The 19,840-nt window shown below is 34.7% G+C and overlaps 2 protein-coding genes and 1 pseudogene across 2 annotated transcripts; all 3 read right to left on the bottom strand.

The window, feature by feature from the left end:
* Positions 1–1,206: 1,206 nt before the first annotated feature.
* On the bottom strand, positions 1,207–9,017 carry LOC146941598 (GTP-binding protein-like protein). Its single transcript, XM_085755421.1, has 10 exons — positions 8,769–9,017; positions 8,309–8,362; positions 7,543–7,716; positions 6,409–6,480; positions 5,432–5,491; positions 4,587–4,696; positions 2,984–3,283; positions 2,379–2,570; positions 1,795–1,846; positions 1,207–1,655 (listed from the first exon to the last, which is right to left on the bottom strand). The coding sequence occupies exons 1-10, from the start codon at positions 8,808–8,810 to the stop codon at positions 1,605–1,607; spliced, it is 1,107 nt and encodes a 368-aa protein (XP_085611547.1). The 5' UTR covers positions 8,811–9,017; the 3' UTR covers positions 1,207–1,604.
* A 2,962-nt stretch (positions 9,018–11,979) lies between these two features.
* On the bottom strand, positions 11,980–12,327 carry LOC146941597 (putative zinc transporter At3g08650 pseudogene; annotated as a pseudogene).
* Positions 12,328–13,277: 950 nt separating this feature from the next.
* Positions 13,278–16,630, bottom strand: LOC146941596 (large ribosomal subunit protein eL6y-like). The gene is made up of 4 exons (XM_085755420.1): positions 16,308–16,630; positions 15,478–15,584; positions 13,679–13,860; positions 13,278–13,602 (listed from the first exon to the last, which is right to left on the bottom strand). The coding sequence occupies exons 1-4, from the start codon at positions 16,562–16,564 to the stop codon at positions 13,447–13,449; spliced, it is 702 nt and encodes a 233-aa protein (XP_085611546.1). The 5' UTR covers positions 16,565–16,630; the 3' UTR covers positions 13,278–13,446.
* Positions 16,631–19,840: the final 3,210 nt, after the last annotated feature.

The raw sequence follows: 19,840 nt of genomic DNA, 5'->3' as shown, positions 1-19,840 counted from the left end.
TGAGTTGATCCGTTTAACCTGCCTTTTTTAGCAGTGTGGGTTGAGATTTTGAACTCGTCACTAGTAGATTGTCCTCCCCGTCTAACCCGCTAAAAAATGAGGTCATGGCGTGTGCGGGTTGGCCTGTTGGATTGAATTTAAAAATAACCCCCTTTTCACTTTTTTTTTTATAACTCAGTAAATTTTTCAATTTTCTTTTCCATGTAGCAGAGATAAAAACAAAAATCAATTGATGTAATCACTTTTGTTACATGATTTTAGCCTCATGTTTTTAACAGTTAATTAGTAACTTGTGAAGTTTTTTATTTTGGATGTCTTGGTGATTTATTATAGATTTCTATATGACGTGATTTATATGTTTAAATGATAATTTTCATATTTTTATGGGTTCATCAGTTATATATTTAGATTTTCTTAAATTCGCTTTAAATTTATACATTTTTCTACGTTTTACATTGTTTTTGTGAAAATTTTGACTTAATATTTTTTTAGAAAATAAATTGATGGATTAAAGCGCTGATCGGCCATTAAACGAAGCGGGTGAGATTTTCAACCATAAATCCCTAGTTGACTTTCTCCGCTCCTTTTTAGACGAGTTATTGATGGGGCAAGGCAGAGTGGCCTGTTTTGCTGTCCCTATACAGTGTTGGTTAAAATTGCTTTGTATAAGCGTGAAGGAAATTGGTAAAATTGAAAAAGTAGCAAATGAGTAGCCTAGAGTTTAGTTCGGTGCAAAAGCTATAAAGAGTAGCTTTTACTACAATCGATTCCAGGACGAACACTTGCATTTGCAAATGACGGACTCATGTTTGTCGGTTTTCAATGCAGACCAAAGTACGCCGATGAGAGAATTTGTTAAAGTAAGGTTTACAAGTTAAAAGAAACCTATTGCTGTGTTCCTCAGTTATATAATCTGGAGTGACAAACAAGGTTGAATGATTGTTAGACTTTTTGCAATCAAACCCTATAAAGAGTGTGGAGGAAAGTATATTTAAGGAGATGTTGATGGATTAAGTGTGGTAACAGTGATCCAACAATCACATAATACCGTATACACACTAATAGTATATAAACAACAAACTAAATTCTTGTTCAAAACCACTGTAATTACGTCTGCCAAGTGGTACTGTTAGGGCCACCAATTTTATCAAGATGAACTTATGATCCAGAGATTAAGACGGTTAAGCATAAATGAAATTTTACATGTAGTGCCAAACTGATGCGTAATTTCATTAAGATTGTCCAGCATATGCAGACCCGAATATCCAACTAGAACGAACAATCACAGTGCTTACTAAATATCCAGCAAATTGTAATCTTCACAAAAAACAGACCCCAATTACTCTGTTAGAGACATGTAAAATCCCACAAGACGCATCATTTCCAAAACTAACAGAAAAACAGCACCACTCAACAACAAATGGTTTAACTACCCATCAAATTTTGTATATTTCACCTAATCCCTATCTGAATAAGAAACAAGTAATTGGAGCGTGATCCAATAACCCTGGGGAAAGTCTTACTAAGAGACATTTGATTCTGCTCAGACATCCTCTAGTATCTCATGCAGGGAATGTGGTCGGTTTTTGGAAGTTTGACTGAGTTCATACTTTCTTGATGATCTGAACAACGTCTTCGTCTTCAAGTTCATGTTCCTGAAACATAATAAGGCATTCCACTTATAACATGCATCTTCACAAATGAGAGAGAAGAACACAAGCAAGAAGAAACACAGAACTAAGAAACAAAATGATACCGAAAATAAAGATAATTGCGTATAGAATCAGAATCTACCTTGCCGACTCTCTGAGGCTTGTGTTTTGCACTTGAACCCCAGACCAGAGCACTGCATCATTTGGAAAATGTAAGCATTGGACGAAGGCAAGAGAAAAATTTGTCAAGTGCAGTAGGAGAGGATATTTTTATTTTTTTGAATGGCAAATGTTAGTGGTTAATTGTTATGTTGGTTTTTTTAATCCTTGCCAGGACTTGAACCCTGGACCTCCAACTCCTTAACCCTCAACTCAAACCAGTTGAGCTACCCCCCAAGGAGAGGATATATCAATTCAAGAATTCTCCTCTTCATTGAACAATATGCTACTTTTCCCCAAACTAAGCTAATTCACCAAACTAAAGATCCACTCTAAGTATATAAAGTTTAGATGTGCACAGCACACAGAGCAAGAGATAATAGCCTAATGACAACAGCATATTAATAAAAGGTTTCCTAACAAGATTGATGACAATTCAGATCTACTTGCTCGGAAAAACAAAGTCAATCACGTATATTGCTCCTCATTCATGCAGACATTGCAAAATTGCTTGACATTATGAAGCAATAAATCATAAGATATTTAGTTCTGGGAGAAGGTACTCACTACTTAAACTGTTTAAGCATGTCCTTGTGAATGCGATCACAGAAATCTTCAACTGTCTTCTTCTTAGATGACAATATTACAGGGTCTTCGTAGTCAGGATTCATACCTTTAGGTTTAGTATAAATACGAGTTAAATTAAGATACTCCCAAACTTTATCCAGAAGCCCATCAAGGTTCCACTCCAGGTGTGCACTGAATAACAGATAGACAATTAGTCAAACTTCTAGGAAGGCCCAAAAAAAATTCTCTCAACATGCATTCTTTACAAATGGAAGAATACCTAGCATCAAACAAAGACAAATAAGAAAGAATACATTAATTTAAAAGGCAATTAGTTTCTGGGCATGGGCATAGAGGATTGAACATGCATAATAAAGGAAGGTAGACAGGTATGAAATGAGGGCATATTTCCAAGCAACTACAGTTAAATTAAAGGAACCAAATGGAAGGCGATAAAATATTAGATAATGAAATCCCTCAAAACTAAGATAAACAAAAAAAAAATCCAAGCCCTTTTACATAAGGATGTATAAAACTCTTACAATGATTTTTTTTCCGAAAGGGGAAAATGACTGAGGTAACAATAACATTGTTACAAGAATTACCTGACAGGGCAGTAATGAGGAAGCTTATCCAAGATCTCCAGTTCCTCAAGTGTGATCTGATCAATCTTGTTCACAACATAGATGCAGGGTGTGTATACTCTGCTGCCCTCAATGACATCTATAAGGTCATCTGCAGTGGCATCGTACCTTAAAGTAATATCTGCATTATGAATTCTGTACTCGCTACATATAGCCTTCACGGTATCAAGATCTAGATGGGTGTTTGTAGCAGTTGAAGTGAAATTAATCCCACCCTTTTCTTTCCTCCTGAAAGTCAGGTTTGGTGGCTCTTTGTTTAACCTGAAGTAGAAAATAAATCCAAAAAAATAAAATAAATAAATAATTATCAAGGAAAATAAAAGCAAGAAAAATACATCAAAATTTGCGTGTGATTTTGGATTTCTCATCATCTGAATGGCATGCCAGAAAGCCAGTAACGGACAATAAAGTCAATAAATATATAACTAAATCCTTTCATTTAACCAAATTCCTCTCCCAGAAAATCTGGGCCCACCTGCGACATATGTTGGTGGTTACCTGCAGTCAAACTTCTTTCCTTGCTTATTATACAGGTTTATGATCCCATATTACTATACCATCCTTCCTTATATGGACCAAAGTTAATGTACAACACTTAACAGAATTAAACGAGACTACTAACAAGTTCAACAGTGGCTGTAACTGTAAGTTTTTGGTTGATATATAAATAAAACGGCCAACGTCATCAAAACTTGATCAAGGTTATTCACAAGGGGCTGATTCCACATACACAAAGTAATCCTCCACAAGATTCAATAATCTCTCGGAATCAAACTTCATGGCATGATGCACACCTCACCAAACCTAAATCAAATCAGAGTATGCAACTGCTGCTACCAACCAATAACCGTAAATGCTTTCTTTCAGAGTCAAAAGCCTAACCGATACAAACTTCATTCATCATATTCATGCTACATATACTTAAGAAAAAAACACTAAAAAGTGACCAACTCATTTAACTATAGGTTACTGCACAACAACAACAACAATTATAGTAATAAGTGGAGTCCCATGGCCAGCAGCCACATAATTGGTGACACAGCAACAATAAAAACCAAGTCTCATCCCACAAAGTGGGGTCGGCTACATGGATCAAACGACGCAATTATGTTTTATCATATATCATATCTCTATCCAACTGATTAATCTCTAGATTTTTCTTAATAGTTTCTCTTATAGTTTTTCTTGGTCTTCCTTCGTCTCTAGAGATTTGACTACCCTCCATCTGATCTACTCTCATTATTACAAAATCTACATGTCTTCTCTCTACAGGTCCATCTCACCTAAGCTTGCATTTCCACTATGTTTTCTACACTAGCTGCTACCCCAACTATCTCTCTAATGTTTTTCTAATCCTATCATGTCTAGTCTTACTAGAAATTCAAGGCAACATCTTCGTCTCGGTTACGATTATTTTATTCTCGTGTTGGTTCTTTACTGCCCAACACTCCGTCCCATACAACATCTCCAGTCTTTAAGTTGTACGATACAATTCTCGCTTCAGCTAGAGCGGTACAATGGTGACACGACATAAACATAGTAAAAAAACAATATAACATGTTACCTTATGCCAAATCCTTCTAGCTCTTTTTCAATAAGACGCTTATGAGTTATTGGTTTTATTGCATCGAGAACAATTAAAATGCAATTGCATGTCCTTGCAGTACTAATAACCTGTGTTTGCAGAACAGTATACAAAACAAAATGCATTAGTGTTTGTCTGTATAAATGAGGTATGAAAGATGCATTCCAAACATAGTCGATAATTGCTGCAAATAAAATATTCTGTAGGTAGAACTCAAAAGTTGTCATTACAAATCAAGGTTCGTTATATAAGTAAACATTAAACACATGATGGCAACTTCATGGACCAAAAATTAAATAATGTATTATTATGACATAATAAAACCCATATTTTCTCTAAACATAATATTAATCTCACCTCGGCATTGAGAAAAATGTAAATAGATCAGTTTTGAAAGAACAAACTTGGCTAATGGCAGTACTGTTAAATAGCAGCTATAGCAGCACTATACCGCTATAGTGTAGCGGAATTTAGATACACAACTGTTGTTTTGTGACACTATTTAGTAGAAAATGTTGTCAGATAGCGGTTATAGTGGCGCTATAGGACTGTTGTTTTGTGATACGCTATTTAGTGCAAAATGTTGTTAGATAGTGGTTATAGTGGCGCTATAGCACTATTGAGTAGCAACGTTTTAACAATCTTCTATTTTCTGCTATCTGTGATTGACAACACTGGCTAACGGACATTATCTCAACTCAAATACAAAATGCAATTGATAACAAGCGCGTATTATCAAATGGACAAACTTGGCTAATGGATATTATTTCAACACAAATACCAAATGCAATTGATAACAACTAACAAGAGTGTATTATCATTACCTGCCTTCCTCTTCCCTTTCCATCCTTGGCACCCTCAATAATTCCAGGGAGATCCAGCAACTGACACACAAAATTAAACATTTACTACCCAAATTTGAATATAACTTAAATATGAATCACAATCACATTATAAAAAATTGACTTGTGATTAAGTTGCAATTACAGAAAACATTCATCAAGTCCTGAAAGTTTTCAGGGATGAAAAAAATCATTTTTTAAATAAAAAATAATAGTGGAACCGTCTTGTCTATCATGAGATATATTTCAAGAACAAAGTTGACTTTAACCGTTCAATGCATAAATTATATTAAAAAAACTGAAAATAGAGACGACTGTACTAAGTGGCAGAAACTTCAAATAGGCAAAATATGGTACCTAATTTGACAATAGAAACAAGTCTAGATTGGGAAACATTAAGAATCTTAAACAGACATTCTCAAATTTTCAATTAATTAAAAAGAACCCGTGCAATCAAATAAAACTTCAAATATGTTCTTTTTATTTTTTGAAGAAGCCAAACTAGCCCACCGAAATTGGCACCGGGGAGAATTGAAACTGAGACCTTGAGAGGAGCACACTCCAAGGTCTCAAGCCAACACCACCAGGCCAACCCAAATAGGTTTCAAATATATTCATTTATAATTTGGACAAAAATATAAACAGATGCAACGAAGTGATAAACTCAAATCAGTTTCAAATGTTTGTCTCTTTTTTGTTTATACAACCATCACAATGTTTCGACCCATGCACCAATGTCCAAAAAAAAGATCCTTGGAAACTAAGTGCATGTGCAGCTGATAGTCAAAAGCTATTTGTATAGAGGCATCATTCACATATCATTTACAATTCTCTCGACTAGCATCAGAATGAGTTATAACTAAATTTAGTTGTAGGCATCCTGAATTCCTCAAACCAAAAACAAAAATAAAAATATTGAATTTCATGTCGTTGTAAGGTGCAAATTCATTGATGTATACCTGAATTTTTGCTCCACGATATGTGATCACACCTGGAATGCAAGTTAGTGTAGTGAACTCATAGGAAGCAACCTACAAACCAAAATAAGTAAACTTTTCAGACAAATTATTTAACACAGGCTAAAACTTGGTTTACGTGTTATGATCCCATCACCCAAACCCAATACAAAGAGAAAGCAATCCCATATGCACATGTGACTTCTTACTAAACTAACACAATGAGTAACATTTTCCCATTTCAAAAAGAAGGAAAAAAATAGTGCATTTGAGATGGAGGAGGCAGAATAGAGCACATATCTAATAGTAATGAAAATTTAATCAAAAGAAGCAACTACTCAAATAATGCATCAGATAGGAGTACATGAGGAATAATATGAACAGGATAGAATAAAAGGACATCCCATTGTATGATCAGTCAAACACATTAGAAACAGCATATACAAATAAGTAAAATGATATGATATAGTGGTATTAAAACTTACAGTATTTACTAAGATACTATACTATTAAAATGTACTTATTCACTTATAATTAAATAATTGTTGCTATATATGAAAAATATTTTCTAAAATTTTAATTATATCTTCAGGTTGGTCTAGAATAATTTAAAACATCCCTCAGGATTGGTTTTCATGTATATCCTTACATATTGAGATTTATTTCTTTATTTAATTAACATTTGCAGTCTAGAATTAGCTTCAAAAAGGATAGTCATTAGTGCCTTGTCTTTTTGTTGAAAAACCCGACATATCATTTACATCAAATTAATACAATTCTACTGGTGAGTATTCTTCTCCCTTGTTCTATACATTAAACACTGAGAGCGTGTATTCTTGAGATTTTCACCTCGTACACAATCACTTTATTTGAAGAAAAAAATCAATTATAGAAGTTCTATTTAGCCTTTGCAATGAATTAGAATCCAAAAAAAAAAAAAAAACTATTTGAAAATAGCAGTGAAAGGTTGCAAGGTTGGACTTGCTTTTTCTTGTTTCTTGTTGAAAGGTTGCACTTCCTTGGGAACCATTGGATAATAATCACTCCAAAAGTAAAACAAACAAACAAATTCAAGATCGGCCTATAGTATAATTGAAGGAAGAAGACAATGCATGAGAAATCAAATACTTCCTGTACCTCTGAAAATGTCCCAGTCAATTTATTCAGCAGAGTAGACTTGCCAACTGACGGGAAGCCCACGAGACCGACTCTTGCATCCCCACTTTTAGTAACATCAAAACCTTCACCAGCACCGCCACCTCCCTTAGTTGTAGGTGTAAGGAGTTCCCTCCTCAGTTTTGCAAGTTTAGCCTAGCACCAATGGTGGACAAGCGTTAAAAAAAAGTAATAAAATTCTAACTCTAATAAGAGATCACTCATTTTGCCTTCAATATTGCATATTAGAATAAAAATCAGTACTGTAATAGAAAGGATGCATGTCGACTATAGAAACCAGAAGGAGAAAAAAAAGATAAAGAAGAAATATTTTCGCATTTGTATACCTAAACTTTAAACATAGGGAGAGGGATAGGAACATATAACTACACAAATGAATAAGAATCCCTGAATATATGGTGACAAGTAAAACAAATGCCATGAGCAGAATGTGCTATGCAGCCTGTGCTTACAAATAAAACTTCTGAGCAGAATTGCACTTCCAAACGCAATCCCTAAAACAACTATCCAATCTAACCAATATATACAATCACATTAATACAACAACATTTGAAATAAATATATTTACAAGCTTAACACTAAAAAAAAAAATGCAACAGCATCTTCAAAAACCAACCTCCACCAAAGCCAAAACAGAAACCAACAACAACAAAAACACTGGTCATATATATGATTTTTCTCTGTTTCTTCCTTGTATGCCATTTAATAATCAAACTAACATATTTACCTTCAGTAACCCCAAATGATGAGCGGTAGCCTTGTTCTTTTGAGTTTTCGCCATCTGTAAAAAACAATAACCGCAATTATACACAAAATAATAAATGACAGAATAAACTTTGCAGCTACTGCATATTAAGTAATCAGCACATATCATCAATTGCTTTGACGGCACATCAATTACAATGTCCCGAAACACAGAAAATAACTGATTAAAAATTGAACATTTTCCTCAACCTATACACATGCAAATATGATTTTAAATTCGTAATTAATTCGAAGAAAATTAAGAATTTACGAAAATTCCATCAATTTTATTAAAATATACTCAAAACGTTAAATCAACACTGATATGAAAAAGCTTAAGTTTCACTCGAATAAATCATATAAGTCTACAACTATTTCTCTATGATTCAATCATAATAGAACTAAACGAAGCAGAAATTTGTATTGTGCAAAAGAATAGTTACCTCATCTTCGATGTCTTTGATTTTCTGCATTACCGTCGCCATTGTTGAAGAACGAGAAGCTCGGAAGGAAAGGAAAATAGATTAGGTTTACTTCTGGAGAGAAGCGAAGTAAGATTGGAGTTTGAAACCTAAGAGCGGTGGTGAAATGTTACGGGTTCAGAGCGTGGTGTTGAACTATAGAAGAAAACGAGAACGAGGAAGAAGAAGAACGAGGAAGAAGAAGAAGGTGCTAGAACAAATATGCAGAAATGGTTACGGTGGGACTTAGGGTAGAGTATTCAATTCTCATTGGACAGGCCCAAAGTAATGGGCTGGGCTTCAATTAGTACTTTTTTATTGAAATTTCTCCGCCAACCTCCCCCACAAGTAAGGCGTGTAGCGTATGGTGCAGAAATAATTTCAATTAGATTTGTTTATCGTTATAAATGTATGATGGATTGTCAAGTAACTTTTTTATTCCTTTACCTCAACATTACTTCATGCCTCAAAGAAATATGTCGATCATTTCACATGTATGTTGAGTTCGATATCGTAGCACTACTAATTTGGATTTCGCAAGACATTAACCATGGAAACTAAAGATAGTACAGTTAAAACTCTATAAATTAATAATGTCAGGATCGGAGAAATTTATTAATTTAGAGAGTTATTAATTTATCGATAAATTAATAATTATTAATTTAAAGAGTTTTTAAGTAATTATACTGTATATACCAAACAAAAAGGCAAATTAGTCTATGCCTCTTAGAATTACATTGCAGCGAACCTTGTGACTCAACGTAAATTAGTAACTACTGTGTTTATATGCATTGGAAATCAATAATGACTTTTTGAAGTACAGTAAATGTAAACAAGAGGAACAAATGTGTTCAATGTATTCTTAATATATTTTTTTCAGTTTCTATGAATTATTAATTTATGATTTTCTTGGGACCAAAAATTATAAAGAGATCTCCCAAAAAATTATTATCTTATTATTTTATCGAGTTTCTCAATTTTTTACATTGGCCCAAGTCAGGACCGGACAAATTTATTATTTTAGAGAGTTTATTAATTTACCGAGTATTAAATTAAAGAGTTTCTACTGTACTGGTCTTTTTTCACGATGAAAATTTGCAATGTAAAATGGTTTTTTTTGTTTAGCATATGCTAGTTTTTATAAATTATGATACACTGTCTATCGACAAAAGTTTAGTCAAGCAAAAAACATTATACTCATATTATAGCACTCATTTGGATTTTGAAGTGACGGTGCATTTTCAATCATTTCAATTGAAATTTTTAAATACTCACTAATGTCCCAGACACACTAGTTAACATTTTTCCTTTAACTAAGCTATGACTTGTGGAATCGTAAAAAAAATTGTCAATCATTTAAAAAACATAACATTATACAGATATTGTAGCACTTATTTGGTTTTTAAAGTGACACTAAATATTCAATCATTTCTTGATATTTTAAGTGGTTAAACTAGGACTTGTAGATTGCCTAAAAATAATAAAAAATTGTCACTCATTTCAAATGTTAGTGGAGTTTCATAATGTAATAATCATTTGGATCTTGAAGTGACAATACATCTCTCACATTTTAAAGAAATTAACCATGTGCAGTTTAAAATAGTGTTCAACATAGGCTAGTCTGAAGTGACAATACATTTTCACATTTTTAAGAAATTAAACACGCGCAGTTCAAATACGATATAGAATTTAACATAAGCTAGTGTTCCTGAATATACACACTAAATTCTTTCATGTATCATCCATCATTTCATATGTCCCTACTTCCTATAGTTACATATTGCTGCACTCTGGTGGGATGCCTATTTTATTTTGCCTCCGAATCTTTTTATTCATTAGGAGTGTTGGAATGGGGGTGAAATAAATAGGAAGGTGAGAAAGGGTAAGGGGGTGGTTTGGCTCGCAGCTATTTGGGCGTTGTGGAAGGCCCGGAATGATAGAGTGTTTAATGATGTTAATGTTGAGGTGGATGTGATTGTGGAGGAAGTGAAAGTGTTGGCTTGGAAATGGGCAATGTGTAGGACGGCTATGCCGGTTTGTCTTTTTTTCGAATGGTGTTGGAATCCTCGGTAGTGCATTACCAGACCATTCTCCGGGCGGTGAGGTTGGCCTTTTGCTGGTCGAGTTTTGTGAAGCCGCTGCTGTCTGGTTTTTGCAGCATTTGTAGCTGCATTTTGGCAAGTCTGGTGGCTGTTTTGACAGCAGAATTTTCTGCTATAGCTGTGCAATTTGAAGGGCGCATCTGTTCCTTCTTGCGGGCTGTTTCATGCTGGCTTTTGCTTTAGCTGGGCGCGGTGATTGGTGGTAGTTCCAGCAGCGTTGTGGTGTGTTTGCTAGGCATGCGTTTGGCGGTTTTTTGTTGTTGTTCCTTCGGCCTAGGTGTTGACGCAGGAGTATGCGTGTGGTCTGTCACTCGTATACACCTGCGTCATTACTCTTCGGTTTGATCCGTTGTTGGGTGGTTTTTTAAAGGGGTTTTTGATCGAGCCACGTTTGTACGGCAACCGATTTCCCCTTCTTTGTATTTTTTTGTCCACCCGAGTTTATTAGTGCGTCTTGCACGGACTTGATGGTTAATAATATTTTGCCATTTCAAAAAAAAAAACATTGCTGCACTCATTCGGGGAAGTAATAAATAGATGTATTTCTATGTAAGCGATCCATCTCCAAAAGAATGGAGAGTCAAGTCATTTATTCCAATAATACTTAAATCCAACATACTTACTTCTCCATATCGCTCAAGAAACTGAAATCCAAGAGACATGCAAGACAAAAGTGAGAATACTATAAATCTAAAATAGCCTACACCAGTAAAATGAGAATTACACAACAAAAATGCATCCCAAAAACAGAGAAAATGAAAAGGCACTATACATGATACTTTTAGTAAATGATGAATTCATCAATTTTTCCAACATTCCTCAAGTACATTGGTAGGAAATTTCAGCAAAAATCAATACGACATGCAAATGTGAGCTGAATAAGAAAACCATTCTTAATTTTGATGTTCATTTTTTTGACAAAAAGATCGCCAAGGATATAGAGCTTATTTATATCAATGAAGTAGTATCAAAACATCATACATATATTAGTGCATAGAAGCACTGCTGAGATAAAACAGCAAGTACAGGTAACTACACAGACAGAGAACATGAAGAATCATCATCACCTTTTTACATAACCAAATAAAGACTCAACCAGCTAAAATTCCAGTAACAACCCAGCTTCCAGAACCATACTCCTGCCCTTCCTGTATCAAATCAAAACTTGCAGCCAACATGACACCTGCAGCCATTCCGTTACACAACCCAACCCATTGCGGATCAAGCTCTAAAAAGAAGAACGGCACTGCACCTAAACCAGTAGCAGCTGCCATCGACAACGTAAACAACTCAACCGTTGAAACCGAAACTCTACTGCTTCCACTCTTCCTATTACAATTATCAACTTTTAAAGAACTCTCTACACCAGTGCCATCAATTACAGTGGATCCTACATCCTTATGTGGAGCAGCTCTTACCTTAATTATGCAAAACTTCATTTTCTAATTCTGCATTCAAGTTTCTGACTACAAGAAAGCTCAACAGTATAGACAACATGGAAACACCTAACCTTAGCTTCAGATTTGGAGCTATGTACAACATAAACCCTCTATATGAAGGAACACTCTTTTATGCCAATAGCCCCAAATCAAAATCACTACAATTCCATTAGCTTCTACTATATCAGATTAAATCAAAAAGTGCAGATTGATATAAATCAAATCCCAGAAAAATGCAAATCAAATGCAATGAATTTATGATCAATCTAGCTGCAGCAGATATAAAAAAAAAAATAACAAAGAATTACCAGAAACTTAACAGAAACCAATGAATAAAATAAAATACCAATGAAATTAGCCATTGAAGTGACAATACATTTCTCACATTTTAAAGAAATAGCCATGTGCAGTTTAAAGTAGAGAGAGTTCAACATAGGTTATGAACGATACACTACATTTTTTAAGTGACAATGCATTTCGTGCAGTTCAAATACAAGATAGAGTTTAGCATAAGTGTTTGTGAATGATACACACTACAACTTTAGCATAAGCTAGTGGTAGTGATATACACTACATCTAATGATAAAGACTACATTACAGCGTTGCACCTCGAAATTCATTCATGTGTCAACTTTTGTCACTACTTTTGATTACATGTATTTTTCCACAGTGAAAATGTGCGTGTAAATTTGAGTTAGAGAGTTGAGTTTGGAATATAATAGTGCTTATGCACATATGGAGGAAAAATGTTAATCAAGCAACATCGTTGTACCCATACCCCTTAACCAACTTTCAGATCTCTTCAAACTAATAACTTAGTTATAAGTATATCTTCAAACAGTAAGTGAATCAGTTTTGCAAAGTACTGAAGGAACATCTTCTATATCCCTTTTGTTGTTTGAAATCAGTATGGTATGCCAGCAATAAAGGCTAAAAATCATAAAACCAAATGGTTCAAGAGGACAAAATATATTAAGGAAAATAACAAACAACATAGAATACAAGTTTTTCGGATGTCTAATAGCAAGAAAATTGTAAATGACTAAAACTTAAGATCCTAGTTTGACAAACAACCAAAATAACAAGCAAAAAAACAATTCTCTAACACTCTTATTTCCTTTAGAAGACCAACTCATGTGGCTTCACACCTGCCTTCAAGGAAAACCTGGCACCTAGGTAAGTTTTCAAGTCTGGAACACTGTCAATGGCTTTTAACAAACCAGCATCGACAGTCTTTTGATCATCTTTCTTCTCCTGAGGGAGCACCTTTTTGTCCTAAAAAGCAAAAGCATTGTAAAGATCAGCAAACACAAGCAGAATAATTACCAAAATATCAACTCAACAAACATACCTCCTTATCTGCCTCAAAGAACTCGCTCTCTCCCTTCTTCGTCTTTTTCTGGGATTCCTTTGAGAAATACTTGTCATCAAACTTGTCAACATTAACCGAAGAAATATCTACTTTGGTAGATGTACCGATAACATAAGCCTGATTCACACGTCTCAAGGGGACTCCATTAATCTTGAATGGACCTAAGGTAATGAGAGTGAACAAATGAAGATTTGTCAAAGATGAGTGGAGGCGAAAGTAGATCTTATAAAATGTATCAAAAGCAAATGCAAGAGTATTTTGAAAACACAACCCAGATAAAACAACTAGAATTATTTAGCATGCAAGTGACCATAGACAATGGAAACCATGAGCAAAAGATATTATTAAGTGTATTGGTAAAAAAGAAAGAACAGAACGTACACTAAAGCAAACGAGTTAACTCAATCATCATCTGTGGAGAATAATTAAGTTTAACCCATTGAAATAAATAGAGCATAACCTATGGAGATGTATAACTAGGTTTGGCCTAGTATATTTAAACACATCCCAGATAAAAAAAGTAGGTTTAGCATGCCAGTGGACATACACAATGGAAAGCAATGACCAAGTTAAATCATTGATTTTTTTTTCAACAAAAATATACATTTTCATCACACTATGGTAGTCAAAACAACTCAATTCATCACACTAAGGTAAGAGGATCCAACCAAATTCGATATTGTCATGTCTTAGACCTATTTCACTAATAGACCATCGAGTATGTTCAAATCTAGAGACGGATTAGGGACCTAATAAACAGTGCAATTAAAATTAAGAATCAAGTTGGGGATAAATATAACATGTCCCCCAACACATAACTCTGCTCACCTCTACATGAATTTTTAGAAATATTAGGATGGTGAAAGATATTAGTATTACCATGGAATTTTTTACTCTGACCTACTAAACAAAAAATGTATATTTCTTTAAATATAGTCAACAACCTGTGACAAGCATATTAATAGGCCAGTAAAGTTCAAGTTCGGACACCTAATCTCTAGTCTTAATTTACACCTCCATGGAAGTTGGTAAAGTTATATAATGTTACTGCTGCCTTTTAATCTTAACATATCAATCAAGGTGTAGAGTTTATTTATTTATAGTTTCAAGTGGATCAATATGTAATTAAAGGAGCCCCAAAGAATTAAAAAATTAGTCCCAATTATCGTTTTCTTTGTTGGCTTCTATTCTGTTGTCATTCTTTTAGACAAAGATCCAAAGTACAAGAAACCAAATAGAAAATCTAGAATTATGGTCTGCAATATAAAAGGATAAGAGCCTGCATCCATAAATGTACTACCTTATATTTTTAGTCTTTACATAGCGTTACAAAAACAGGTCAAACAATAACTAAGGTTGGTTTTTTTCAAAACAGGAGATCCTGTCCAACTTCTTTACATAGCTTTTAGTTCATTTTTTATTTTATTTTATATTTAGACTCACTCTAAACATTTCAACTCTTAGTGGTTACTTATAGGAAAGGAAGAACACGCCACACACCTCATGTAATTTTCAATGGAAAGCAAAAAGTAAAATGAGCATAAGCTATATGACATGAATCAAGTTGTGTCTAAAGTGCATTCAAACACCAAATAATATTTACCAAATACAAATCCAAAACAAACTTTAAATAAGCAATTCGTACTAAGCAGAAGTTCTTTGTCAAATACACCAAATTATTTTATATGACAATAACCCATAATACAACAAACAAATATAGACAGTTATATACATAAAATGCTGGACAAACAATGTTAATTTCTTAAAACAATAATTACCGGTAACAAGAAGAAGTCCAGAAGGAAGCTGTTTGAGAAACACAACTCTCTTTCCCTTAAATCTTCCAGCAAGAAGAATCAACACTGTCCCTGGAGTAATAGAAGCCCTGAAAACAAATTCAGGTACCAAATAAATCATTCAATTTGACAAGGCAATCAGTCAATAAACAAGAGGCAATAACAAAGTTCGTAATTTATCATATACAACATTTATCAGATCCAAAATAAACGTAGTATAACAACAACAGTTTCTCAAAATTAGAATAAAAAAGGGTTTATCAATAGAATTGAAAAACGCTGGCGAACCTGAGCTTAGTTCCTACCAATATCAACAGTTTCTATATTAGTTGCTACCAATGCTGGTACTCTTTCTTCAGTTCATTAATACGTACACAGTTTAGTTGTAAAGTTTTGGAAATGGAAATTATGTTGCAAGAGTTAAGTACCAGCCATCTGTAATTATAAATATTAATCTCACCACTATATTAACTCAGTCATCAACAAGCTGAACGAGCCTTGGATACAATTGTATATCTAATTAATGGACAGATATTATCATTTGTTAACCATTAAAAAAACACCACATCTTAATCAAACATCAGCCCAGCACTAATGCAGGAAGAAACCCACCACCCAGTTTTAACAGACAAAACAAGTTATGAATCACAATAACTCCACAAAGGGGGAATTAAATTTCTAGACCAACCTGAAGATATCATATAAAATTTTCGACAAATATCAACATTTAACAGATCCAAAATAAACGTGGCAGTTACTCAAAATTGCAACAAAAAAAGGTTTATCAGTAGAAATGAACAATGGTGACGAACCTGAGCTTAGTGGGTTTTGGCTTGTGCTTGTTGCGGAGTGGCTTCTTCACGTCGTCGGCGGGGTAAAACTTAGGCGGCTTCTCGGCCGGAGCTGCAGGCTTAGCGACGGGATCGTGGCGAGGGAAAGCTCCACCGTGCTTAGCCTTGATTGCCCAGAGACCACGTTTGTGATACATAGCAGATCTCGAGTATTTTCCGATACCCCTGATCAAGTCAGGGTTACGGCTCACTCTTGCGGTTCTTGTTTTTGGTGCCATTGCTATTGGTGTGATGGGATGGTGCTGTTCTTTGCCTCCCTCCCTGTCTAAACCTAAACCCTAGTTGAAGACAATGCTTTTGTTTCAACACATTTATATATCCAAATCCGGGTCAGACATGCATAAGTCCAGCCCAACATTTTTATTTTTTTTTTTACTTTTTGCATCACTTCTATTTTCTTTAGATATATAGCTAATAAGTTTAATTTCTTTTGAAATATTATTTAATTTTGTATTAATATTATTATGTTATTATGTACATGTGCTACCGAGACGAATTTTTTATTGGAGAATGCTAACTAGTGCCCCAAGGGCAATGGTTAAGCATCTATATATGAATCATATACATCACTAATTAAATGAATCTAAAAAATCAAATTTGCTTATATTTAGGGACGGAGGAGTATTATTTTATCAAAAGTATCATCTTATATTTCAAAGACAAAATTTTTATTTGTAGATTCCTTAACAATTGTCCTGAGGGCACTGGTTAGCAAGACCCTTTTTTATTTGGTATAAACAACTCCACAAACTGCATATCTAAGTCATCGTTTTAAACTCCAAGTCCGGATATCATTACTTATATGTTTGTATCCATCAGTTGAGAGTATTTAAAAATATAAATGCATTTAGCCGCATGTAGTAGTTAAGTTATCCACTTTATACTCATGGTGAGAGTTTTCATAATTTTATCATATCGACTATCTTATATATGTACATAAAAATTTGTTTTGGTATATACAAGCAAATAAAATCAACATCTGACGCGGTTCAACTATTTAACAAATTTTTATATATATAAGTGAACCGTCATAATATTCCTAAAGGGCTTAGACGCCCTCTAGAAGGGCTCAGACGCCCTCCAGAAAGGCTGCCAAGGCCCAGGCGCGTCCTCCTACGGATGCCGCCCTCCTTAGCTTCCAGAAGCTTCCAGAAACCGCCCAAAATACACAAATACCCCCGTTGCTTGGGAGCCAAGCAACCGAAACCCAAGCCCATAGCAGGCTATAAATACTACTCTTGAGATCATTCTCAAGGCATCTAATCATCAGTCTAAACCCTAGAATCCTAGTATTCCTTACCGTACTTTTCTGCAAGTACAGTTGGCGCCGTCTGTGGGAAGAGGTAAAACTAACCTCGACCACCTTTCTAAACCGTAAACCGCGATTTAGAAACCCCCAATCCAAAAACTCTGAATCGTAACTACAAGCCACGATTTAGAGAACCGTTCAAATTACAAACCCTAAATCGCATCTCTCACCGCGATTTAGGAACTCAACCTCGCCGTCTCTCCGATGAGTTATTGTTCCTTCACCGCCATAGGTTTCACCTCGCCTCCTTTCAAGTTTACCACCATGAGACCGTTTTCTGCACAATCATGTCAGGTTGTGCCCCTTTTAACTTTGTTATTAGTTAATCCTTATATTTATATTTAAGCTAAATATCGGCCGACTATCAGAGTTAATCATGATTAATCGTTGTGAAAATAAGTTTTCGTATCATATTATCATGTTAGCTTGAGCAATTCCTTTGCAATATTTCTTGTATGGTCTCTGTTTTAATTTGATGATTACGTAATTATTTTTGCGTTCCCATGATTTTTGTTCGGAGCTTCCGTATAATATCTCTATTTGTGTTATATAAGGAGACATGCATCATATAAACTGAATTGATTGTTGTATCTATGTACATAGGCCACGGCCATCTTTTTTTAACATCATCATGGCTATTTCATTTTACTAGATACATATGCTGTATATTCATGTAATGATTAAAACTGCTGATCATGTTATTGTTTGAAGCTTGCTTGTATTGTAATTCATGTGTTTTACGTAAATTCCGATCATAAGAATATTATTTATGTTATGGTTTGACCTCGTGATTCGTGCACCTAATTAAGTTCTTGGTTAGTCAAGCGGTTTGCTTATTACTTCATTTTTATCCTCAATTTTATGTGTGCCCTTGGAGCTGCACAAAACGCCGCTGGATCCAGAGACGATCTCGAAAAGACGACGACTAGGGAAGACCAAACCAACAACAGGTCTCAAAACCTTGGCGACGACATACTCTCTCAAAGTGATTCTCCCACCCCGAAGCAATTCACTTTCGAAGGAATATCAGGTTCTATGTTTCCAATAAACTTTGAGAAAATATATCTACGCTTTGCGATTTGAAAAAAAAAAAAATTATGTTCAATATATTTGGAGACAATATATCTCCACCTTTTGATTCGAAGAAAATTTGTTGACCAACAAATTTTGAGAAAATATATTTTACAACCTTAATTTCGAAGGCTCTTGTCGATTTCGTCTATTTTGCAATTATTTGTTGGTGCATATACATCATATGTGGATAGTAAGTCTTAGAAGCAAATTAGGCTTGATTTTCGCTGGGCGATTTAGTTACAATGTAATAAAGAGGGAAAAGTAAGTAAAACACAAAAGGTAGGACTAAGTTATTAAAAGAAAGACTACTCTAGGGACCCGTAACAGAAGTAAAGTGTAACATTGTTAAGAGGTCACATGTGAGGAATTCTGGCGAGGAAAGCCTTGGTATTTAAGAGGTCCAAGTGACCCACCTCTCTTTCCTAGGAACCCCTTCCATGTGTCATTTACTTTGCGAACTGGACTAAACTGTTTAGTAAAAACATAAATAATGGAGTAATAAGCTAGATTGGACAAAATCAACACACATAGAAGAATAAAGTTGAGTAGAAAAACTTAGTTCCAATTTCATATATAGAAGGAAATATATACATAGCAAATAATGGAGTGAGCGAATTAGTCCGGATTTAATAGAGGAGTAATAAGTTAATGGGCGACACATATGCGTAATATTTTATTTTGGTCGTCTTTGTTTATGAGAGTTTTGCTGTAGCAGGCCATTTTGACAAGTTACAATTCAGCTTGCTCTTGCCCAGTGCTTGGCCGGGCGATTTTTTCTTTGTTTGTGCAGTGTTTATGCAACAACCTTATATGGCAGCTTGTCATGATTCTTCACGATGGAGTTTGCAATCATATTACCTCATCGTTATCTCAAGATTGCCATCAACATGGCGATTTCTACAAATCAGGTGCTTTGTTGCTGCCTTATGAACGGTCCAGGAACTCGATTCAGCAGCATGAATGTTACACATCACCTTATATGGCGTTATCTCCACTTCCACATACGTTTTCGGTGCATATCCATCATAGATTATACCTTATTGTTCCAGACCCTGGTTAAGGCGACTCTAATGGCGAAAGCGTGAGTATAGGACGCCATTGGTAAACAAGT

The sequence above is a fragment of the Medicago sativa genome, chromosome 3 (genome assembly GCF_051527215.1).
Source record: "Medicago sativa cultivar Bolivia chromosome 3, Bolivia_mono, whole genome shotgun sequence".
NCBI classification, from domain to species: Eukaryota; Viridiplantae; Streptophyta; class Magnoliopsida; order Fabales; family Fabaceae; genus Medicago; species Medicago sativa.
Note: the sequence above shows the minus strand (reverse complement) of the source record. Positions and strands in the feature narration are given on the sequence as shown.